This window comes from Erpetoichthys calabaricus, chromosome 9 (genome assembly GCF_900747795.2).
Source record: "Erpetoichthys calabaricus chromosome 9, fErpCal1.3, whole genome shotgun sequence".
In the NCBI taxonomy this organism is placed as follows: Eukaryota; Metazoa; Chordata; class Cladistia; order Polypteriformes; family Polypteridae; genus Erpetoichthys; species Erpetoichthys calabaricus.
Window position 1 is genome coordinate 102,282,898 of NC_041402.2, and position 21,226 is coordinate 102,304,123.

General features: G+C 36.6%; 1 protein-coding gene across 1 annotated transcript; it reads left to right on the forward strand.

Annotated features, from left to right (window-relative positions):
* The first annotated feature begins 237 nt into the window (after nucleotides 1-237).
* Nucleotides 238-13,722, forward strand: LOC114658020 (solute carrier family 2, facilitated glucose transporter member 3-like). Its single transcript, XM_051931522.1, has 11 exons — nucleotides 238-730; nucleotides 4,126-4,227; nucleotides 4,903-5,063; nucleotides 5,256-5,496; nucleotides 7,286-7,448; nucleotides 8,334-8,521; nucleotides 9,158-9,262; nucleotides 9,454-9,555; nucleotides 9,718-9,930; nucleotides 11,004-11,634; nucleotides 11,670-13,722. Exons 1-10 carry the CDS (start codon nucleotides 716-718, stop codon nucleotides 11,262-11,264), a joined length of 1,551 nt encoding a protein of 516 aa, XP_051787482.1. The 5' UTR covers nucleotides 238-715; the 3' UTR covers nucleotides 11,265-11,634; nucleotides 11,670-13,722.
* The last annotated feature ends 7,504 nt before the right edge of the window (nucleotides 13,723-21,226 follow it).

The following is a 21,226-nucleotide window of genomic DNA, read 5'->3' on the forward strand; positions in this document are numbered from 1 at the left end:
TCAAATATAAACATTATTTGCGAAATATTTCAAGTATTAAGTTTCCACATTCAGAATGCTGGAAATGAAATTCTTGAGCATACAACACCCTGGAAACTAAGCGTAAATGTTTATTTGGCGAGTGCGTCAGAGGATTGAAAGGAGTGGCGGGGGCTCGTTCTGCAGGGCAGATGCTGTGTGATGCGTCATAACACACGTTCAAGGATCATAAGACTGCAGTTTACGTTGTATCCTGTGGGGGTGGTCATTTCTCGTATGCGACGTGCAGCATGTCTTGTCGTTTCAATAGGCGGAGATTATAAAAACCAAACTAGACTAGGAGTGAGCTAGAACGAGCGGTACTACTGAGGAAGTGTCTACTCTCTGGAAGCGTCGCATCATTGTTGAAGATATTTACGTCTAGACATTAGGAAGCTCAGAGACCGGGAGGGAAGTGGTAAAAGTGGATCGTCTCATTTTCAGAAGACTTGAGCTGTTCTTTGTGCGATTATTTATCAAAGACGTAATAGTGTGCCGAAGAGACTCTTCAAGGAGGCACTTTTTCCTGATTCACTTCGTTTTTACTTATTAGCGTTATTTATTTATTTATTTTTAAGTAGATACAAGACTATTTTTCAATCTGTGATACTTTTAAAAAGCGAATCGAATTTATAGATCGTCCTTGAACCAAAGGATATTTAGAAGATTCTGAGGGAGGAAGAACGATTAAAAGGACATGGAAGGAGAACAGGTAAACATTTGTAAATATACTGTATTTATCTGAAAAGATGTTGTGGTTTACGGATGCTAAACACCAACATACTCACAATTCCTGACAGCTGCCCTTATGTCTTTCTGGCTTGTGAACGCTGGAGTCGTCGTCTGGCTTGCAAGTCTGACTAAAACGTGGGAATCAAGGGGTGTGATCTCATTTTCGGGCATCACGCACGTTTCTGATTGCCTTTGCTATTTTGTCAATGTCGTGCCCTCAATACTCTCTTCTGTATTTGTCTTCCTGCTGAACTTATGGTCAATTGTTTACAAACAGAAAGGAATATAGTACGTTAACTTCGAGACTACTGCAATAAACCCATCATTATCACGTCGATCCATTTTCAACTCGAATTTAATATTGTAACACTTTACATTACCAGGCCAAATTAATCTTATTTTTTTAAGACACTGTACATTTTTCAGTTACATGTAAAACTGCAGACATTAAGTAGATGTATTAGTATGTGGTTAAGAGTAATTTAGTCATTATGTCGTACAATACAATTTGTATGTTTATTTTCAGTTTACATCTGCATTTAGTATTTTTATAATTAAATATCAACAGAACTAGTAAAGTAACATCTTGTTTTATCATTATTAGATTAGTTTTTCATAATATTATGTAAGGTTTATCCTGGAAGAAAAATACACATTGCTTTGAGGTCAAGGTGACTCTGATATGTCTTCCATTTTGTCTGAAACATTCACAGTGTATATAGATGTTAATAAGTAAAGTGTGGCTTGAATTCCAGTTTGTATTCTGATATTTATGAAATTTTATATTTACACTACTACAAACAAAGCTGATGTATTATATATTTTTTCCAATTAACTAGCACTATTGGTGTATTCTAATTCTTGGTTGGTTTAAAAATAAAAGCATTCTTTATCACCATAGGTCTCTAAGAAAAGTAAATTCTAATTTTATGGAAATCAAGTATACTCACAATGCTTTTTAATAAGTAATGTGTGATCAAAGAATGATCATGGATTCCCTGATATTCTGAACTCTAATTGGAAAATAACAGTAAGAGTGCAGACCATCATACAAACTGTAAGGTTTAAGTCAGTAGCTAGGCAGTGTCAGGGTATGTTAGCTAATCTCTCAGTGAAATCAGTGCATCCGACTGAAGTAGGGCCCCAGAAGGTGTGTTCTCGGCTATAGGGGATAACACCATTTTCAACCTCTCTGAGAAAATCTGTGTTAGGTTGGAAGTACTCATCCAGAATGTGCAATGTGGATACCATGTTGGCATTTTTTATTTTTATTATTATGGAATTTTGACATTTTCATTTGCACTGAAGCTGAGAGTGTGAATAAGACTGATAATGGTGTATTCCATATTTGTATGTTGTATTGGTCACTGTTGTTTGCTATTTGCTGCTCCTAGAGACGTATGTCATGTAATGCTGAGTTTAGTTCAAGTGGATGTGTAATTCCCTAATGGATACAATTCATCTCCATTCCTGTTTTTGCCATTTATGAAAATGACGCAAACATTCAAGAGAGGTTTCAAGAATATGGGAGAATTTCAGGGGTACACTTGTCTATAATCTCTGCTGTGTCCTCCCTGGAATGATTCTGTAATCAAAGACACACTGTTGGAATTATTTTCCTCAGCTGACTTGATCAGACTTGTAGCACTAACAAAATAACCAATATTATAAAATGAATGCATGAATGGCTGAAGGAGATAAGGATAGCAAAATCAATATTGCCTTCATTGTTTTCATTGCTTGACAGTTGCCAATTACTGTGGCTCATGTTCTCTTTTTAGAGAGCAGAAACAGTCAACTTAATGTCACCAAAGATTAGCTGGTGCCATGTTTTTTTTTGTTTTTTTTTTCATTTTTGGCAATGGAAAGTAATAAAACAAATGAACTTGTTTGTGAGCTCACATTTCAGGTTTTGACTTACACAGGAAATAAAATGTAATGGACATTCATTTTTCATATCTGAGATACTAATTAACAATTCAAACGACAAACTGGGCAAATAGCCTAAGCAGTATCTTGGCTATCAATTGGGTCTTTGTTTCTACAGTATTATAAAATCTATGAGTGGGTGGATCAGCTAGGCTCTTCAGAGTAGAATTAGAACTCAAAACAATTCTTTGCGTTTTCCTCTAATGTTGTTTTTTTCAATATTCTTTTGGAATCTTTTTTTTAATACAAATGGAAAAATCAAGCCTCAGCTTTTCTAATCACAATCATCTCTGGCCACGACCTTACAGCAAGTGACTCTTTTTTTATATGCCTTTGCCCTGAGTCATTATACCTAAATCATGAGACATATGAAAATTGATCAAGAGAATTGATTGGGCATTGATCATTTGAAAAAATACCTTTAATCTTTAAATTTTCATGCCTCACAAGGTTGTTCTGAGTTTTGCAACATTATATACAGTATTTCTGAGCATTTTAGTAATATCCCTTTAATAACTGCACATGTAGCTTTAACCCTGAATAACTCTTTTTCATCAGCTAATTACTAATCTCTCAAATTTAGAATGGTATTACATGGAATGAAATGTTAACAAAAGTAAAATAATACTAAATGACTGCATAAATCCCTTTATCTTTTAATATTTTTAAATGACGTTTTATACTATTGGGTCATAAGGATGGAGGTATTCATTTTTTATGGTTTCTTAGTCTCCTGAGGCTTTAATTTCAGTCAGAGTATTCCCTGCAGTCTTAGGGTCAGTGTAGAAGCTGAAACAGTGTTGCCATAGCAACAGGTGGGTGCTGTTTTATCAGCAGTGCAATATGGAAAACACAGGCTCCATGACATTTTTTTTTTGAAAAAACATATGTAGACTGAGAAATATTTAAGTATTTAAATTTTTATTATGACTTGCATTTTTTCAAAATTTTGTTTCTTAAAATTCAGTATTTTGCAGATGATTATGTTTTTATTCCTAGCAACTTACTTTCCATTTTTTAACATACTGCCAGATAACTACAGTTTTACAGATTTACAGTTTTTACAGAACCAGAGGCCCCTAGAAAAAAATCAGAGATGTTGGGCCCAGTTTAATAGACCATGACTCAAAAGGACTATGGTCAGTGGAGATCATATATATATACAATCATACTATATAAGAAGAGTAAGGGTTGCCTTTCTTTATTTTCCTGCTGAAAAACCTGTTCTCATTATTGATGATTGTAGTCAGCACCAGGAAAAATGTTTCTCTTTTTCCATCCATAGCTGTGCCTCTGAATATTTTAGAATATACTCTATATGTATACCTTAGTAGGGAAAACATATTTATAGCAAATGTGATGAAAAGTAATAGTAAAAATGGCAATGTCTTAAACTGTATATAAGCTGTACTTAACATATGCAACTTTTTTTTTCTTGTTTTCCAGAAAAGTAAAATAACTTGCCCATTACTGCTGTCATTAATTGCTGCAGTTATAGGATCATTACAGTTTGGATACAACACTGGGGTCATCAATGCTCCAGAACAGGTAAGGAATATGATTATCTAGTATACAATTAAGAATGGTTTTATAGCCATCTAGATCTAAGCTCACCTTTTTCAATTAAATTGACCTAAATAAATACATTTCATAATTTAAAAGAAGTATTGCTATATTTTGCATAATATGCTTAATAAATTATCTGTGTAATTTAACCTTTTAACAAGTTACCAATATGAATGTGTTTTGCTAGAATATGCTACTACTATATAGGGGCTGTGGTGTTGATACACATTTTGTGAAGTGTTATTGCCCTCTTGTGGTTCATTTAGAGAATAGAATAAACGTATATAATGTCATCCTTCATGGTTAAACCACTGGACAACATTTGCTAGAATTGGTTTGGATTAAAGATAGCTTCAAAAATGGATAGGTGGAAACTTTATATGTGTGTGTGTGTTTCCAAAGGTGTTTTTTTTCTTTTTTGCAGTATGGCTATAGGGTCAGACTGTGAAAAAAAAAATGCTTTTACTTCCCAAAATTGGTCTACTTCATTAGGGGCTGTGCTTTAAATAACATGTTATCAGCAAATATTTTGAGATTGATATTCTGTTGGTAGATTGCTTCGCTATTTATGTCTTAAATTATCCTACAATTACAGGAATGTGTTTTATATACTGTTCACTGTACATTTGCTACATAAATTTCCTTTAATTTCTGCAGATCATTAAAAAGTTCTATAATGACACCTGGTTCTCCCGGAGAGTGGAGCCTATAAATGCTGACTACTGTACATTTCTGTGGTCTGTGTCTGTAGCCATTTTCTCTGTGGGAGGCATGGTTGGATCCTTCTCTGTTGGCCTGTTTGTGAATCGTTTTGGCAGGTAGGAATACTTTAAAGCATGAGACATGATTTAATACTTATTGTCTTACAAGACATATTAAATAAATAATGCCGTGAAATGTTTACACATTTATCTCAAGACTAGCATTTTTCTCCAGTAAAAAAGTTTAAATTAACTTCATAGTATGCAGATTTCAGATGTTTAAATGTGTTTTATATTTTATTGTTTAAGGCGGAATTCTATGCTGCTTGTCAACATTTTGGCATTTATTGGTGGAATTTTGATGGCCTTGTCAAAAACTGCCTTGTCCTTTGAAATGTTAATCATGGGACGCCTCGTCATTGGGCTCTTTTGTGGTCTTTGTACTGGATTTGTTCCAATGTATATTGGCGAGATTTCCCCAACATCTCTTCGTGGAGCTTTTGGTACACTGCACCAACTAGGAGTTGTTATTGGCATCCTCATTGCCCAGGTATAGTATGCTATATAACGGCTCCTCAGTATAAAACTCACCCTTTTAACATGATTAGATTCATTTGTTGCATAATTTTTATATGTGCATGCTACAGCACCTTTGCAATGGGAAAATTTAATAAAATATGATTAAAGTCCCATAATCTTCATGTCAGATAGTAATTTAATTTTCAAGAATTAGACAGACAGAAATAAAGCTTATGCTATGAATAGCTGGCATTTTCACCCAGGTCAGGGCTGTGGATCACTTGAGACATTCAGAGTTAAAATAGATAAACAAATGCTCACTTGTTGATTATAGTAATCTGCACAACAAGGCATGCCTTGTTGCAGTGATGTATGAGTTAGTCAGCTTCATAATGTTAAACATAGAAAGAGAGAATTAGAAAGGGAGGATATAATGACATGCCTTCAATTTTTAATCAAATACTATGGCAAATGGAACATTAGAAACAAATTATATTAAAACATCATACACAAATGTAACTGCAAAGGTGAATAAACATTTTCCTGCAGAATAACGATAAGAAAGAGTGTATGAGAGGATATCAGTTGTTATGTTTAAACAGAGTGCACTACTGAGTGAAGTTGACCGTTTTCAAAATAAGAAGCAGAGTTTTAAAGTTAGCTTGATAGTGGACTGGAAAAAAGCGTTGATGAGCTAGCAAAAGGTTAATGTGGTCACATTACTTGGTTAAAGTCAAATGTTTGGCATCAGATGTGTAGTTGCTGTTGATAGATGACCTTTGACTCATTGTTTTCATAGTTTGTTCCATATTGATTATCTGAAATAAGGAAGGCCATTTTTTTAAGTAAAATGTCATCTGCTTTTTCAAATATATTTTGTTTTGTTTCAGTAGCTTATCCAGCTAAGGAATAAATCACTCATGATGTACGGCCATTTATGAAATTAATGTTTCAGGTCTTCATGTCCAAGATTTTGTCAGGCAGACAAAACAAGACAGACATGGGAGCAAATAAATCCCAAAACAAAACATTTGTTTAATAACTGGTCGTCCATTAGTATCTCTTAATTTTTAAAAGAAAATGCATCACTCTGTTTTGTTACATGTATAACCTTATACAAAGATCTCAAGAATTATTAAAATTTAAGAAAAGAATGAACAGCTATTTTGACTCCCTCAAAATATTTGTTGTACATGTCTAATATAGGCATACATAAAGGAAGATACTGTATTTTACCAGACCTTCCTAGTGCTTGCTATGTGGACAGCCTTGCATTTAACTCAGCGTTTCTCAACCTTTAAGTATTTGTGACCCGAGTTTTCATAACAGTTTTAATCGCACCCCCCCCATACGTTTTTTTGAATGGAGCCCACTAATACCAATTTGTTCTTTTTTAATTAATGATATATCATAGATGCATATTTTATTATACCTACTTAACTTTTATTGACATTTATCTAACTCTATGTTTATTTTTCTAGTATCAGAATGTAGTTTAAGTTAATTTGTTTTGGTTTCAATAGATGTATTTTTCATATTTTCGATTCTTGTTTTCTTTTTTTCACATGTTTGCGCCCCCCTTTCTGTTACTTCGCGCCCCCCTAGGGGGGCCACCCCACAAATTGAGAACCACTGATTTAACTAGATGTGGAAAAAAACAACTATTTTATTAAATATACTAAATACTTTATGCAGTTGCCTATATCAGTGCAGGTGCATATAAGATATTTTTGTCTATTACTTATTAAATAAATTTTACAGTTAATATTCAGTTAGTATTTTGCTTAGTTTTTAATTGTCCCCAGTTTTCTTTTCTATAGATATTTGGTCTTGAATCTCTTCTGGGATCAGAAAATCTATGGCCTTTGCTTCTTGGTCTTACAATCCTACCTGCTGTAATTCAGTGTGCATTACTGCCATTTTGCCCCGAGAGCCCTCGATTCCTGCTTATCAACAAAAGTCAAGAAGAAAAGGCTAAAGAAGGTAAATGTTGCTTATAAACTTTCATATATTTTGTCTTTTTTAACATTGAAAAATATACTGTAATAATGAAGTAATACTGCACTCATATAGATTCATAATCTAAATTGCTTAACCTAATGAAGATTGAATAGACTGGAAGTTATTCAAGAAGCACTGGGCAAAAGGCATGAACCAACCATGGATGGGGCACAAACAAGTCTGTTACAAGACACGCCAACATACATACCCACTCCAACTTAATTAGGGTCACATTTAAAGCTGGGAATCAGCCTAGAATTTCTTGGGTGTTAGAAAAAAAAAAGAAATAAAAAAAGAACACTCTGAATAAAATTCATTTGGAGAACCTGCAAACATCATACAGAAAGTTCCCAGGCTAGGGATTGAACCTAGGACACTTTGAGCCCACTGAATAACTAAGACAATGAACCTTAAACATAAAAATGACTTCTAATTTCCCTTTTATTCTTGAATTTAATCTCAGTTTTTGTATTTCTCCTCATTGGCCCAGAATCACTCAGATAATTCCTTACACATTGCTTGAGATTACTAAATCATCGTCTTGTGCATTTGTTGGCTCATTTTTGTAGAGAAAAGCCAAGCAAAATGACACCTTTTATTGGCTAACTAAAAAAATTACAATATGCAAGCTTTCGAGGCAACTCAGGCCCCTTCTTCAGGCAAGATGGCTTTTCTCTACATTCATAATGGCTAACACGGTACAACACCCTAGTACTATTGGCTCATTTTTGTAATTGCAATAGATATTAAACACTTAGTTTTCTGGTTATATCCACCAAAATCAATCCTGAGATTAACTGTCCTTTAAGATATCTTTAGAAAAAGTGAAAATGCAGAAGCACATCTAACTTCCTCTCCTTTTTGTAGTTCTAAAAAAACTGCGTGGCACAGACAATGTGCAAGAAGACCTCCAGGAAATGAAAGATGAGAGCTTGAAAATGCTCCAAGAGAAGAAAGTTACCATCCCTGAGCTGTTTCGCTCTGCTAACTACCGGCAGCCTATCATCATTGCAATCATTTTGCAACTTTCCCAACAGCTCTCTGGAATTAATGCTGTAAGTATTAGACAAAACATTTAAGTATACACAGGTTTTTAAACTGACTGAATGATAATTTTAAAAAGCAAATGTAAGACGTTTCTGTAAGACATACAAAGTGATTTTTCATTGATCTTCATTTACAAAATATTTATGTCTTGTTATCCCAAAGCCATATTTTAAAAAATTGTCACTCCTAAATATGAACTCTAGGCAAGGCCATTTTGTTGATGTAGCTTATAAGGTAAACACTCATGTTTAGGTGTCCATGAACTGTAAAAAATATACAAACAGAAAAGGAATAGAGGTCATGAAGAGCCAGTCCTCATATATTCATCTCACGTTCTACCGTATGTTTCAGCTTGGCTCCTAGAATGTATGATTCTATCAGATACTGTATGTTTGCAGGCGTTCATTTATAATAAGGAAAGGATCTCACTGGCTGTGCAACACATACTGTAGCTGTTAAATAATATACTTATGAGAAAACACATTATGTTTAATGTAGCTATTACAAGTATTTTTTAAAATTACAAGTTAATTTAATTTTCCCAAGCTTTAAGCAATAATGACAACATATAAAACAGTCACTTGTCTAAGTCATTGTCAGATATATGTGAAGCTAACTAAGCTTTTCTTGTTTCATTCAAATAGGTCTTCTATTATTCTACAAGCATTTTCAAAACAGCCAAAGTCTCACAACCAATCTATGCTACAATTGGGGCAGGAGTGGTGAACACGGTCTTCACAGTAGTGTCGGTAAGAGGCTTTGTTGATTGACTGAACAGCCCTTTTCTCACCCCTCCCTTCTCCCCTGTATGAGTAATGGACACTTCACCAGCCTCATTCACAGAGTTAATCTGAAATTCTGTAACAGCAAATTTAATCAAAATTATAAATTGATATTGCTTACATGTTTTTCTGTACTTACAATTTCTGTTTGATTGCAGCTTTTCTTAGTGGAGAGGGCAGGACGGCGAACTTTGCACCTCATTGGGTTAGCTGGAATGGCAGTTTGTGCTCTGCTGATGACAGTTGCTCTTGTAGTATTGGTAAGAGTCCACTTTAGTTCCTCTAAAGGATCAAGAAAAATTGGTTTGGTGTGGAAGTCTGAATGATTACAATAGAGTGAGAAGGTGATGTGAGAATGAAAATAGATGTGTGGTCATTGTGCCTGCTGCAATTTAAGAGAAAACTTTTTTTTTTTCAACCAGAAACACTTTTCTGATATGACTTCATTCAGTTATGTTGCCATTGTGGCCATCTTCGGATTTGTTGCCTTCTTTGAGATTGGTCCTGGCCCCATCCCATGGTTTATCGTGGCTGAGCTCTTTAGTCAGGGTCCCCGGCCAGCTGCCATGGCTGTTGCAGGTTGTTCTAACTGGACTTCAAATTTTATCGTTGGTCTGTGCTTCCAGTATGTGGAGGTGAGTGGTCATAGTTATTTGCTACTTTAAATATACATCAACAAAACCAATGCCAATAATTAAAAAACAATCATTATTATATTTTGTTAACAGTGTTAAAGGTGAGTTATCTTTTAAGATAATATTTCTGAATATTTAACTTCACAACTTGATAAGTGTCACATCTCTGTGAACATTAATTTTAATTCAGTTTCATAACAGTTGGAATGGCACATGTTGTAGAAAAAACTGTTGAGCGTTTGATGGCAAAAGAATGGATACTTCAATAAATGATAATAATTTTGCGATCATTTACAGTGAAACGTCTCTTTATTTCACCTCTGTGTCATGTTTTCCTCTTGTGGAAATATCTCATGCACATGCCTCGTGGTGCAACACTCATTCTTTAGCTTCACTGACTAATTCATTTTGAAACATATCTTTAACAAAGCTTGGCGGCTATTAATATATGATACTAAATATTCAGATTTTGTAAATGTTATTGCATGAAACAAAACTGAGTTACATATTGAAATATGTTCCGTATTTGTCAGTGGAATGGTACAACTCTAAGATTATTGGATGTTTCATGTATAATTTGCCTAGATCATAATTGATTAATGTTTAAGATACTGTAGATTTCATACATATTTACATATTTAATCTGTACATTTACATTTGATAACTTTCCTTTCTTCAGACCATTAAATCAACATGTGGTACATCGTACATTGTCATTGATGTATTATTAAGATTAATAAAATAAAAGGCTTTGAACCAATATAAAATGAAATTAATCAACATACATTGCTTTTAAACAGACTTATGATCTTTAACAGAATTATCAAAAGCCACTGCATGTCATGTTTCTCAGCTTTTCTTGTGCTTTTTATACTGTTTGTAGTCATAATTTCACATTTGAAGACTATTGGGAGACAAACACTATAAAATGCAATGAAAGGTTTTCTAAGCACATCTATACTAAAGGAAATAATCCGATTATCTGTCTTTCCAAAAATGTATTGGCAATAATGCTTTAGCACATAAAGTAACTTTCAATTTACATAGTTTTTTGTTTGTGTTTTTTCTTTCAGAAACTTTGTGGACCATATGTCTTTGTCATCTTTTTGGTTTTCCTTATCTTTTTCTTCGTCTTTACTTACTTCCGTGTGCCTGAGACACGAGGCCGCACCTTTGATGACATTAGCAAAGGTTTCAGCAAAGCAGAAGGTAATGGAGTAGCTGCACCTCAAAAAGACATAACCCTGCCTCCTATATCTCCCACGACAGAAAAGATGCCCATGGTGGATCTTGGAAGTCCTGGTGCTCACACAGACCCTTCAGCAAGTGTATAAAATGAAGGAAAATGCTACTGAAATAATGTTCTGACACTGATCTTGAAAAGTAATTTTAAGTAGCCGATTTATTTACACTGTTTAGGCTACCCAGTTCAGTGTAATTTGTTTAAGTGTTTCAACATTGAACTTGAAAAATTATTAATTTGTTTACACTGTTCAACTGCCAGGTTGGGTGTAATTTGTTACAGTGTGAACACTGAAGCCCACTTTTTTCTGAAATGTTACTTTTTATTGAAAGGTCCCTGTGTTGGGATTAAATCCCTATATTCTTATTAAATCAGTTACTGTTGTATTGCACTGAGTATAAGTATGGCACATGAGTTAAGGAATCTTTTTAGTGCCCACATCATTCTTCTTAGTTGCAGAGGTTTTAACTTCTTCTTCCAGTTCTTAGTTGCAGAGGTTTTAACTGTGTGTGTCTATGTCTCTATTCTCGGGTAACCTTGAACTTCTAGTGCTGCCTCAAATTATCATGCCTATACTAATGCTAAAGCCAGATCTTCAGCACTGTGGTTGGCTTATAGTGAATGTGACCCAATATCCTGTAGACTATGGCTGCAGAAATTAAATTCTGGAACATGCTAATGAGGGATATGCCTGTAATAAAGCAAATGGTAGAGAAAGTAGTTGCAAATATTTGAAAAAGCATTTGCTATCCACCTCATAAACGACCATTATTGGTAACTGCATTTTCAGAAAGTCTTTACATGATTTTCTTTATATTTTTTTAACTTTGATCTATTTTTAAGTAGGAGAGAAAAAAATACTGTGTGATATTATGACCTCTATTTTGGTCACTTGTTGTTTACTGTAGGGGATTGTTAATAAGAGAGAGTAATTTGATGCTGCTTTGTAACCATCTGTATTCTACCAAGTAACACCCTTGTAACATCTGTAAAGTCTTTTATACAAATTTAGTTTAAGGGTAGACAACACTCAACTACCTTTTTGATTTTGTATGTTTTCAGTACCATCAAAACTAATTGTACTGTTTAGCAGCAGATGTAAAGCATCTTGAAGTGAAACTAAACTGTCAGAACACAAAGAGATTAATATGTCAAGGTAGAAAGTCCACTATATGCATGTAAAAGTTGTCCTGTACTTGCTTTGATCCGATATTAACCTTAGTGTTTCACATAATTTGCTTTCTCATTGTTGCTTTAATATATCTAAGTCCTTCAACATTTACAACCTGCATATAGTCTGTTGTTCAATAATTATGCAAAAACATAGGGAACATTGATTTGAACTTACAGTTTAACTTCCATTAATTCCGCAAATTGAAATAGTTTTATGTGCCCTTTGTGGCTGTTTATAAAACTGTGCAATATTTTCAATATTGTGACACTGTTTTACTTAAAAATTAAAATAAAATAACCAGGGTTTGGTGTTATTTTAAATCAAATAGACATGGTAGGTGCCACTTATAGCTGTAAATGATTATTCTCCGGCTTTTATGGTATAAGTTTCCAAAACTTCTATTTATCTTTATTGCAACAATCTAATTGAGAATCCACAATTAATGCATCCACCAAATCTCAGAAGGTTTTTGTAAAATGTTTACAATGAAAGATACCACAGATATTACAAAATAAGATATTCATGTTCCAGTTAACTTGATTTTGCACAAATGCAATGCTGTGTCTTTTTACTTGTTAACAACTTAATATGTGATGCTGCTTCATTTGATAAATGTCAATTATTTGCACACAGATAAAAACAAAATCTAAAATGGAAACAAGGTTAGAGTTCTATATGTAAACACTGAAAATAAGACGAAAAATGGGATCAGTGTAATATTTTTTACTTTGGTGTCTTTATTTACTCAAAAAACAAAGTTTGCATTTTTCTACATCTTTTTTTTTAGTTTTTATTTTGATTTTTCAGTTAAGTCCGTCCCATTTGTTATTAGTAAAAAGAAATTGCTTTTCCAATGAGTCAAGTTATGGAGAAGAGTATAAACCATCTGCACACAAAGCTTGAATATTCAGTTGCCAATGAGTTTACATGATCATAGCATCATATTAGGAGGGGATACATCATTAGGAACTGGTCTTTATTGTTTCTTTAAAGGATAAAAGTACCAAAAATTCACATACACTGTATTTTTTAAGTTATTAAATTGTTTTATATATGTAAATACAGCCTTGTTTTATACATATTTGCTTCTATTTATTTGTGTTTGTTACTTATTTATGTATTTTTCATTATCTGTTTGTGCCATCAGTATTTCATTTTTTATTGTTAGCAGCTCTTTTTTATTTACACTTGTGAAAACTTGAATGAGAATAGTTATACTGTATAACATTGTTGCTTAAATATGATGTGTGATGTCTGTAATTGTTCTTTATTTTTGTAAAAGAGATTTTATCCTAAACTATTATATAATTGTTGTTCCTGGTCAGATGCCTATTAATGTACAGTATATTAATAAAGTAACAATATATTATTTGTTCACAGTGTACAAATTGTATTTATTTATTTTTTTTACAAGAAACCTAAAATTAAATTTCTTGGTTAGCATTAGCATAACTTTAATAACATGGAAATCAGGTTCTTTCTGGTTTTAAAAGTTACCATGTATTTATTTTGATGGTAACATAAAAGTTAAAAGTTTAGATTATTTATTCTGCTACTTTTATCCCGTGACAGATATTTAATACAATCATACAAATTGAAAGCATTTTTTCATTTTAGTATCTATTGGGAAATTACAATATGTACACATTTCATGCAATTTCATAAACCACATTTCACATTCCAACTTCTTTTTCCTCTTAAAATTTTTTGAAAAATACTTGCTTTTCACTTTATTGATAGATACAGATCTAGAAAATACAGATTGAACATTCAGATTTAGTCTTCATTAACTGAAAGTAAATGTAGCTCTATATTTGTACCAGTCAGAATGTCTTTCTGTATTAATTTTTACATGCAAACTTGAAATTTAATGATGTTGTATTTTAACTATTGTTTACCATTTTATGCAAGAGTATGAAATAAGATTTTTTTCTTTCTTATCTTTGGTTTGGTTATTGGTTTGAATGAAAAATATTCAACTACCTCTAGATTTGAGCCAAAAATAATTTTAACCATAATGTACTGTTTTGTTTATTTTTGATAGAATGTTACTTTTTTGTTATATGTGTTTAATGTGTGAATTAAATATGAATAAAATATTATGAATATAAAATACCAAGCTATTTATTTTTTAAATTCAAAGGTAAAGAGTTATGGGTATTTTCCAAAAAACATATGTAATCACTATGCATGCAAACAAAAACATATTTTATACTTATACAATTTCACAACTTTTCTCTTTGGGTAAATACTCATTCATTCAGGTCTAAACATTTCTTAATCACATACCTGGTGAACCAGCACTAGTGAGCAACAAAAGCACATGTTAAAAATACCCATGTAATTACTTGCTTTAACTAAGACATTTAAAAGGAAGCAATAATATGAAAATGAAAGATAGTAAAGCCAATATATGTGGAACTGGAAACATTTGTTTTACAATTTTATATGGACCATTATTCATAGGGGCAGTGTGGTGGTGCAGTAAGAAGACCAGGGTTCTCATCCTGGGTCTTCCCTGTGCCCATGTGCTAGCATAGGGCACAAGGCAAGATCAAACCCTGGAGAGGGCGCCAGTCCATTGCAGGGTGAACGTTCACCCAACACACATAAGGGCCTGTTTAGCCAATTTAGTGTCAATAATATATTAGGTTGTGATATGTTGGTGAACCAAACTTTCTTACACAATGTCAACAGTTTCTTTGATGTTTTGCAATATGCCAATCACTTTCTTGATACTCATTTACTTCAGTGCTCAGACATAACATTCTCAAACCCATTTAATCCAATTAAGAGTTGTGGGAGCCAGGGCCGGAGCCAATCCTGGCACTAATTGATGTAAGGCAGTACACAGATCTGCTAATAGTACCAGCCCATCACAGGTATGCAGTGTCCCATTTAAAATCAACTAACCTACATATCTTGGTAATGTGAGAGGGAAACCAGAGTATCCAGGCAAAAATGGATTTACAGCTAATATATGTGATATCTACTCAAAACAAATGTCAATTGTGTCTAGTAACACTGAGGTATTGCATATATATAAAGTAATTTTGCTGAAATAGGCTATTCCTATACCTGACATTTCAAGTATTTCTCAAAATCTTGGCTGACTGAATCTTGAGTTTTTATTTCTTCTACTTGGTTTCTGATGATATTCTAATCCTAAATGTATTTGAATGCCTATTTTTAGAAATAGTACCATCATTAGATGGCGTAAGAGCAACCACCCCCAATCCTAAAACTGGAGGTAGTGCTAGACAAAAGTTCACACTATCAGTGTTTGAGTCAACATGTTGCTATATTTTGCTGGAGGCTACATTCAGACTGCAATGGCTGATTTTTGGCTCATATCCAGTTGTTTTGCTTGATTGTTGAAATTAATTTTGCAACTGACTCAAATCTAATATAAATGTGTAGTTATATATCATAAGCAGAATTGAAAAATGACTATAGTAAAGTTAAAATACGTGGTATTTTTTCCTGAAAGTTTTTTCATTTATTGTTTTTAAGGCCAAAACTATTGTAAATACATTAATGATCAACAAATACAATAAATAAATTCCTCCTTCCAAAAGCAACTATCTCTTTCACAGCACCTATCCTTGAAACCAGAGCAGACCAATCATTTTAGATGGACCTCAGGGATGCCATGCTTGTCCTATCAGACAGCTAGACCTATCCATTAATGGTTTATTATTAAAAAAGTACTCTTGTATTTCAAAAACAGCATTACAAATATATATACAGTATATATATATAGTAAGAGTCAACCCGGCCACAGACAAACACGATACCACGATGCCCACCACACACACGTTTCTTATACAATTTACAATAATATTTACACACTATTGTAGTCCTTGGTCCTTCGGCCGCCTCCACTCCTCTCTCGCAAGCTCTGTCCACTTCTACCTGACTCCGGCTCCTCGAATGGAGTGAGATGGTCCCTTTTATAATGCCCCGGATGTGCTCCAGGTGCCTGATGACGAACTTCTGGCAGCACTCTCCAGGGTGGCAGAAGTGCTGCCCTTGCACCCGGAAGCACTCCAGGCGTACACCATCCCTGGTCTGTCAGCACTTCCTGGTGTACCAGAAGTGCTGTCCCCCAGGGATCAAAGACCATCCAGGTGCCCAGGGAGGAGAAGTGTCACTCTCCCGGTCCCTCTTTCCTCCAGGCGACCTGACATGGCAGGGTTCCTGGCCATCTATCACAATATATATATATACAGTTAGGTCCATAAATATTTGGACAGAGACAACTTTTTTCTAATTTTGGTTCTGTACATTACCACAATGAATTTTAAATGAAACAAGTCATATGCAGTTGAAGTGCAGACTTTCAGCTTTAATTCAGTGGGGTGAACAAAACGATTACATAAAAATGTGAGGCAACTAAAGCATTTTTTAACACAATCCCTTCATTTCAGGGGCTCAAAAGTAATTGGACAAATTAAATAACTGGAAATAAAATGTTAATTTCTAATACTTGGTTGAAAACCCTTTGCTGGCAATGACAGCCTGAAGTCTAGAACTCATGGACATCACCAGATGCTGGGTTTCCTTCTTTTTTTTAATGCTCTGCCAGGCCTTTACTACAGCGGCTTTCTGTTGCTGTTTGTTTGTGGGCCTTTCTATTCGAAGTTTAGTCTTCAACAAGTGAAATGCATGCTCAATTGGGTTAAGATCAGGTGACTGACTTGGCCATTCAAGAATTTTCCACTTCTTTGCTTTAATAAACTCTTGGGTTGCTTTGGCTGTATGTTTTGGGTCATTGTCCATCTGTATCATGAAACGCCGCCCAATCAATTTGACTGCATTTAGCTGGATTTGAGCAGACAGTATGTCTCTGAACACCTCAGAATTCGTTCAGCTGCTTCTGTCCTGTGTCACATCATCAATAAACACTAGTGTCCCAGTGCCACTGGCAGTCATGCACGCCCAAGCCATCACACTGCCTCCACCGTGTTTTACAGATGATGTGGTATGCTTTGGATAATGAGCCGTTCCACGCCTTCTCCATACTTTTTTCTTGCCATCATTCTGGTAGAGGTTGATCTTAGTTTCATCTGTCCAAAGAATGTTTTTCCAGAACTGTGCTGGCTTTTTTAGATGTTCTTTAGCAAAGTCCAATCTAGCCTTTCTATTCTTGAGGCTTATGAGTGGCTTGCACCTTGCAGTGCACCCTCTGTATTTACTTTCATGCAGTCTTCTCTTTATGGTAGACTTGGATATTGATACGCCTACTCCCTGGAGAGTGTTGTTCACTTGGCTGGGGACCAAGACCAGGGGATGGCAGGGTGCACTGATCCTTCCTCTTTTTCATCGGCTGACCAACAAGGGAAATTTCGCCTGGATCTCATGATGTCACTTTCGGTTCCTGCCCCAATGACATCACTTCCCCTGCCTGACTGTAAAGCCGCCATGTTTGCCTGTCTGTTTGTTCTTGTTTTGGACAGTAAAGTTTGGACAAGTCTGTATAGTATTGAACCACAACCTTCACTTTTCTGGTGTCCTTTTGAGTTCTTTCACAGTGGCGTAGTCGGCAACATGATTGACTTTAGGAAGAATCGGGAGCAGGACCTAACAACTGAACTCCAGCCCTTCAGGGTCCAGGTGGGAGAAGGCCATACCCGAGTGGCTGAGTATGGGGTGGGTGTCACAGATTGGGTGGACCAGGTGCATGCTGCATCCCAGGGGTCAGTATGTAATACAGTCCACAGGGAGCGTGTGAAGGGGCCTAACAGAATAGAGTCATGCTGGATGGGGGAATTACAGGAGGCTTGTTACGGGCTCTCAGAGGAGGAATTTGCCCCTCCAAGCCCCACAAAGGCAAAAACCTTTGGAAAAGGTGGGTGAGCCCCAGGCCAGCAGGTGAGGAAACTATTGCGGTGGAAGTTTGACCCAGAATTACCAACCCACCCTCAGGCATTCAGCCTATGGGGAAAACTCAGGTGCTGGCTAAGGCCAGATAAAAACAACACCCATCAGGTGGTTGATCAACTGGCCTGTGTTTTCTTACTGAACGTAGTACCTGACTATCTCACCCAGCCGGCCTGGAGACAGTCATTGTGAGATAATCAGCCCGGACACAAACAGACGGACATCAGCAGTTCTTAGAACACACACGTTTATTTAAACTCAAGTCCCTCAAGCCACAAGTCCCTCACACACACACTGCTTCCATCACCACAACACCCTTACTCGGGCCTTTCAATGTCTGTGGGCCGCCTTTTCTCTCCTCACTGTAGCTTTGTCCTCCTCCAGCACCCGACTCCAACTCTGACTGTAGGAAGGTGGCCCCTTTTATATTCACCCGGATGTGCTCCATGTGCTTGTTGATGACCTTCCGGTGGCACTTCCTGGTGTGGTGGAAGTGCCGCACGAGCACCCGGAAGCACTCCGGGTGTCCCTGGAAGGTCCTTCCTCCATCTGCCCAGGTGTGGCAGAAGTGCAGATCTCCCAGGCTCCACGATGCTTGGGGCGCCCCCTGGCAGTGGCCATGGGCCCCAATGGGTTTGAGCCTCCTTGCTCCGTCACCATGGTCCCCTCCTTAACCAGGGCGGCTGCCCCCTCGCGGCCCAGGGGATGTACAGACTGCCTCCCGATCCTTCCAGGTCTGGTCTAGCCCCCAGCCTCCTGCCACATCATTTAAAAAAATGGTTGATCTTATAAAGGCCATTGAAAAGAATCGGGCAGCTTCACACTCTGGGAGAACCTGGCAATCTCAGTATGTAACCCAACCAGTTGTTGTCCTTAACCTTAAGCTCGTCATCACCAGCTGGAGAAAATGCCAAAACTACCGATTATACGGCCACATCATTTGCTCGATGACAAAGGGATCGGTGCTGGTGGAGGGTGGTGGGCTGTGGTGTGCTTTGGTTAATCCCTTGTCAAACCAATACACAGGAATGGTAAATAGATATAAGATACCAGCCCTAATGGATACTGGCAGTAACATATCCATTGTTGCTGGCCATTTTGTGTTATTCTGACAGTGGCTCAAAATTAAGACCAATCTGACCTGTATTCACAGGGATACTCACTTGTACACATCTGCCTCCTGCTTTGTTGGGTACGAAGGATCGTTAAAAAAGTTAACTGTGGCGGTCCTTCCAACTCCACCTTTCCCAGTGATACTTGGGAGAGATTGGTTTAATAGTAAATGCGGTTTCACTCAACCCACTCCTAAGCAAAGATTTGGGCCTATTAATGCATAGGGAAAATGCGTCTCATGCTGCCCCCACGCTGTGTATAGAGCAAGCTGGGAGCGGTGATGCAGCTCTTCTGTGTGATATGGCGAATACTGGACCGTCTCACAATAGGACGGCATCACCCAGCGCTGTGACAGAATGGGATGCACTTTCAGTTTAAGCAGACACTGGATTAATTTAAAAGGGAACAATGGATTGACGTTTCCCTATAATTTTCAAAAAATGCAGTGGTTCTGGTAAATGGCCATTGTGCTCAACATCCCATGCCACACTTTGAACTAAATAACGACCTCCTTTATCGGGTAGCCGAACACAAGCAAGAGGTAAGGTCACTGCTGTTAGTCCCATGAATTTACTGATAGCAGGTTTGTGAACTAGCACACACCCACCTCCTAGGTGTCCATCGCCGAAAAAATCCTTGAGCAGATCAAGCTCCAATTCTATTGGCCGGGAATAAATGAGGAGGTTCACTGCTTTTGCACATTCTGCCCAGAGTGTCAACTGCACCAAATTCCCATGAAGGACTGTACTCCTCTAGTTCCCATCCCCCTCATTGACATCCCAATTGAACACCTTGGGGATAACTTAGTGGGACCCTTAGAACCCTAGGCTTGAGGACACAAATACATATCAGTCCTGGCAGATTATGCTACCACTGCACTCAGCTACCTCCAAAGCTATCGCATGGGAATTAGTAGGGGTCTTTGTGCGAGTCGGAATCCCTAAGGAAGTCCTGACAGACTAAGGGATGCCCTTTACCTTGGGGACGTTAAGGAAAGTTGCCAAGTTACTTAAGATAAAGCATTTAAAGACCTTGGTGTATCATCTTCAAACTGATGGTCTAGTAGAGTGGTTCAAACAGACCCTCAAGCAGATGCTCCACAACGAGGACCAACTGGGACCAGATCCTCCCTCTCGTCCTTTTTGCCTATTGGGAAGTCTCACAAGCTTCCACTGGGTTCTCACCTTTTGAATTATTATACGGACGACAACCCCGGGGTATTTTAGATATTGTAAAAGAAGGTTGGGAAGAAGAGACCCTCCCCTCCACAAATATTCTAGAATATATTGTGAAGTTATGCGATAGACTTGGAAAATTAGACCTATCCTAAAAACACACATGGAAAAGGTGCAAGCGGAGCAGGTCCGTCATTATGATCATGGCACACCTCTACAGGAGTTCTGCCATGGAGATCGGGTCATGGTCGTTGTTCACACATCCCACTCTAATGTATTGGCCCCTTGGCAAAGCCCCTACGAAGTTAAGGAGAGCAAGGGACTCGGCAAATATTTGGTGAAGCAACCAAATAGTCGATTGAGTCAACGGGTATATCACATGAACCTCTTTACTCACAAATCAGGTTTCTTTAAAGAACTCCACAAAGGCTAAGACTGAGTTTAGCAACCCTAGCACTCACTGGCAGTATCGTGTCCTTCCATTTAGGGTAGATAAGGCACCTGCGACATTCCAACGTCTGGTGGACAAAGTGCTCCATCCTCATAATTCCTATAGTGCTGCCTACCTGGATGACATAGTCCTCTATTCCAGCACAGGGAAGGAGCATCTACAGCAGGTCAAAGAGGTATTGTGGACACTTCTATTAATCTGAAAAAATATTTCTTTGGGATGAACAAAGCCAAATATTTAGACTACCTGGTGGGCCG

Coding starts and splice junctions, on each gene's coding strand:
- LOC114658020 (XM_051931522.1), top strand. Junction 5,497..7,285: donor TTGGCATCCTCATTGCCCAG/GTATAGTATGCT, acceptor TCTTTTCTATAG/ATATTTGGTCTTGAATCTCT. Junction 9,556..9,717: donor CAGTTGCTCTTGTAGTATTG/GTAAGAGTCCAC, acceptor TTTTTCAACCAG/AAACACTTTTCTGATATGAC.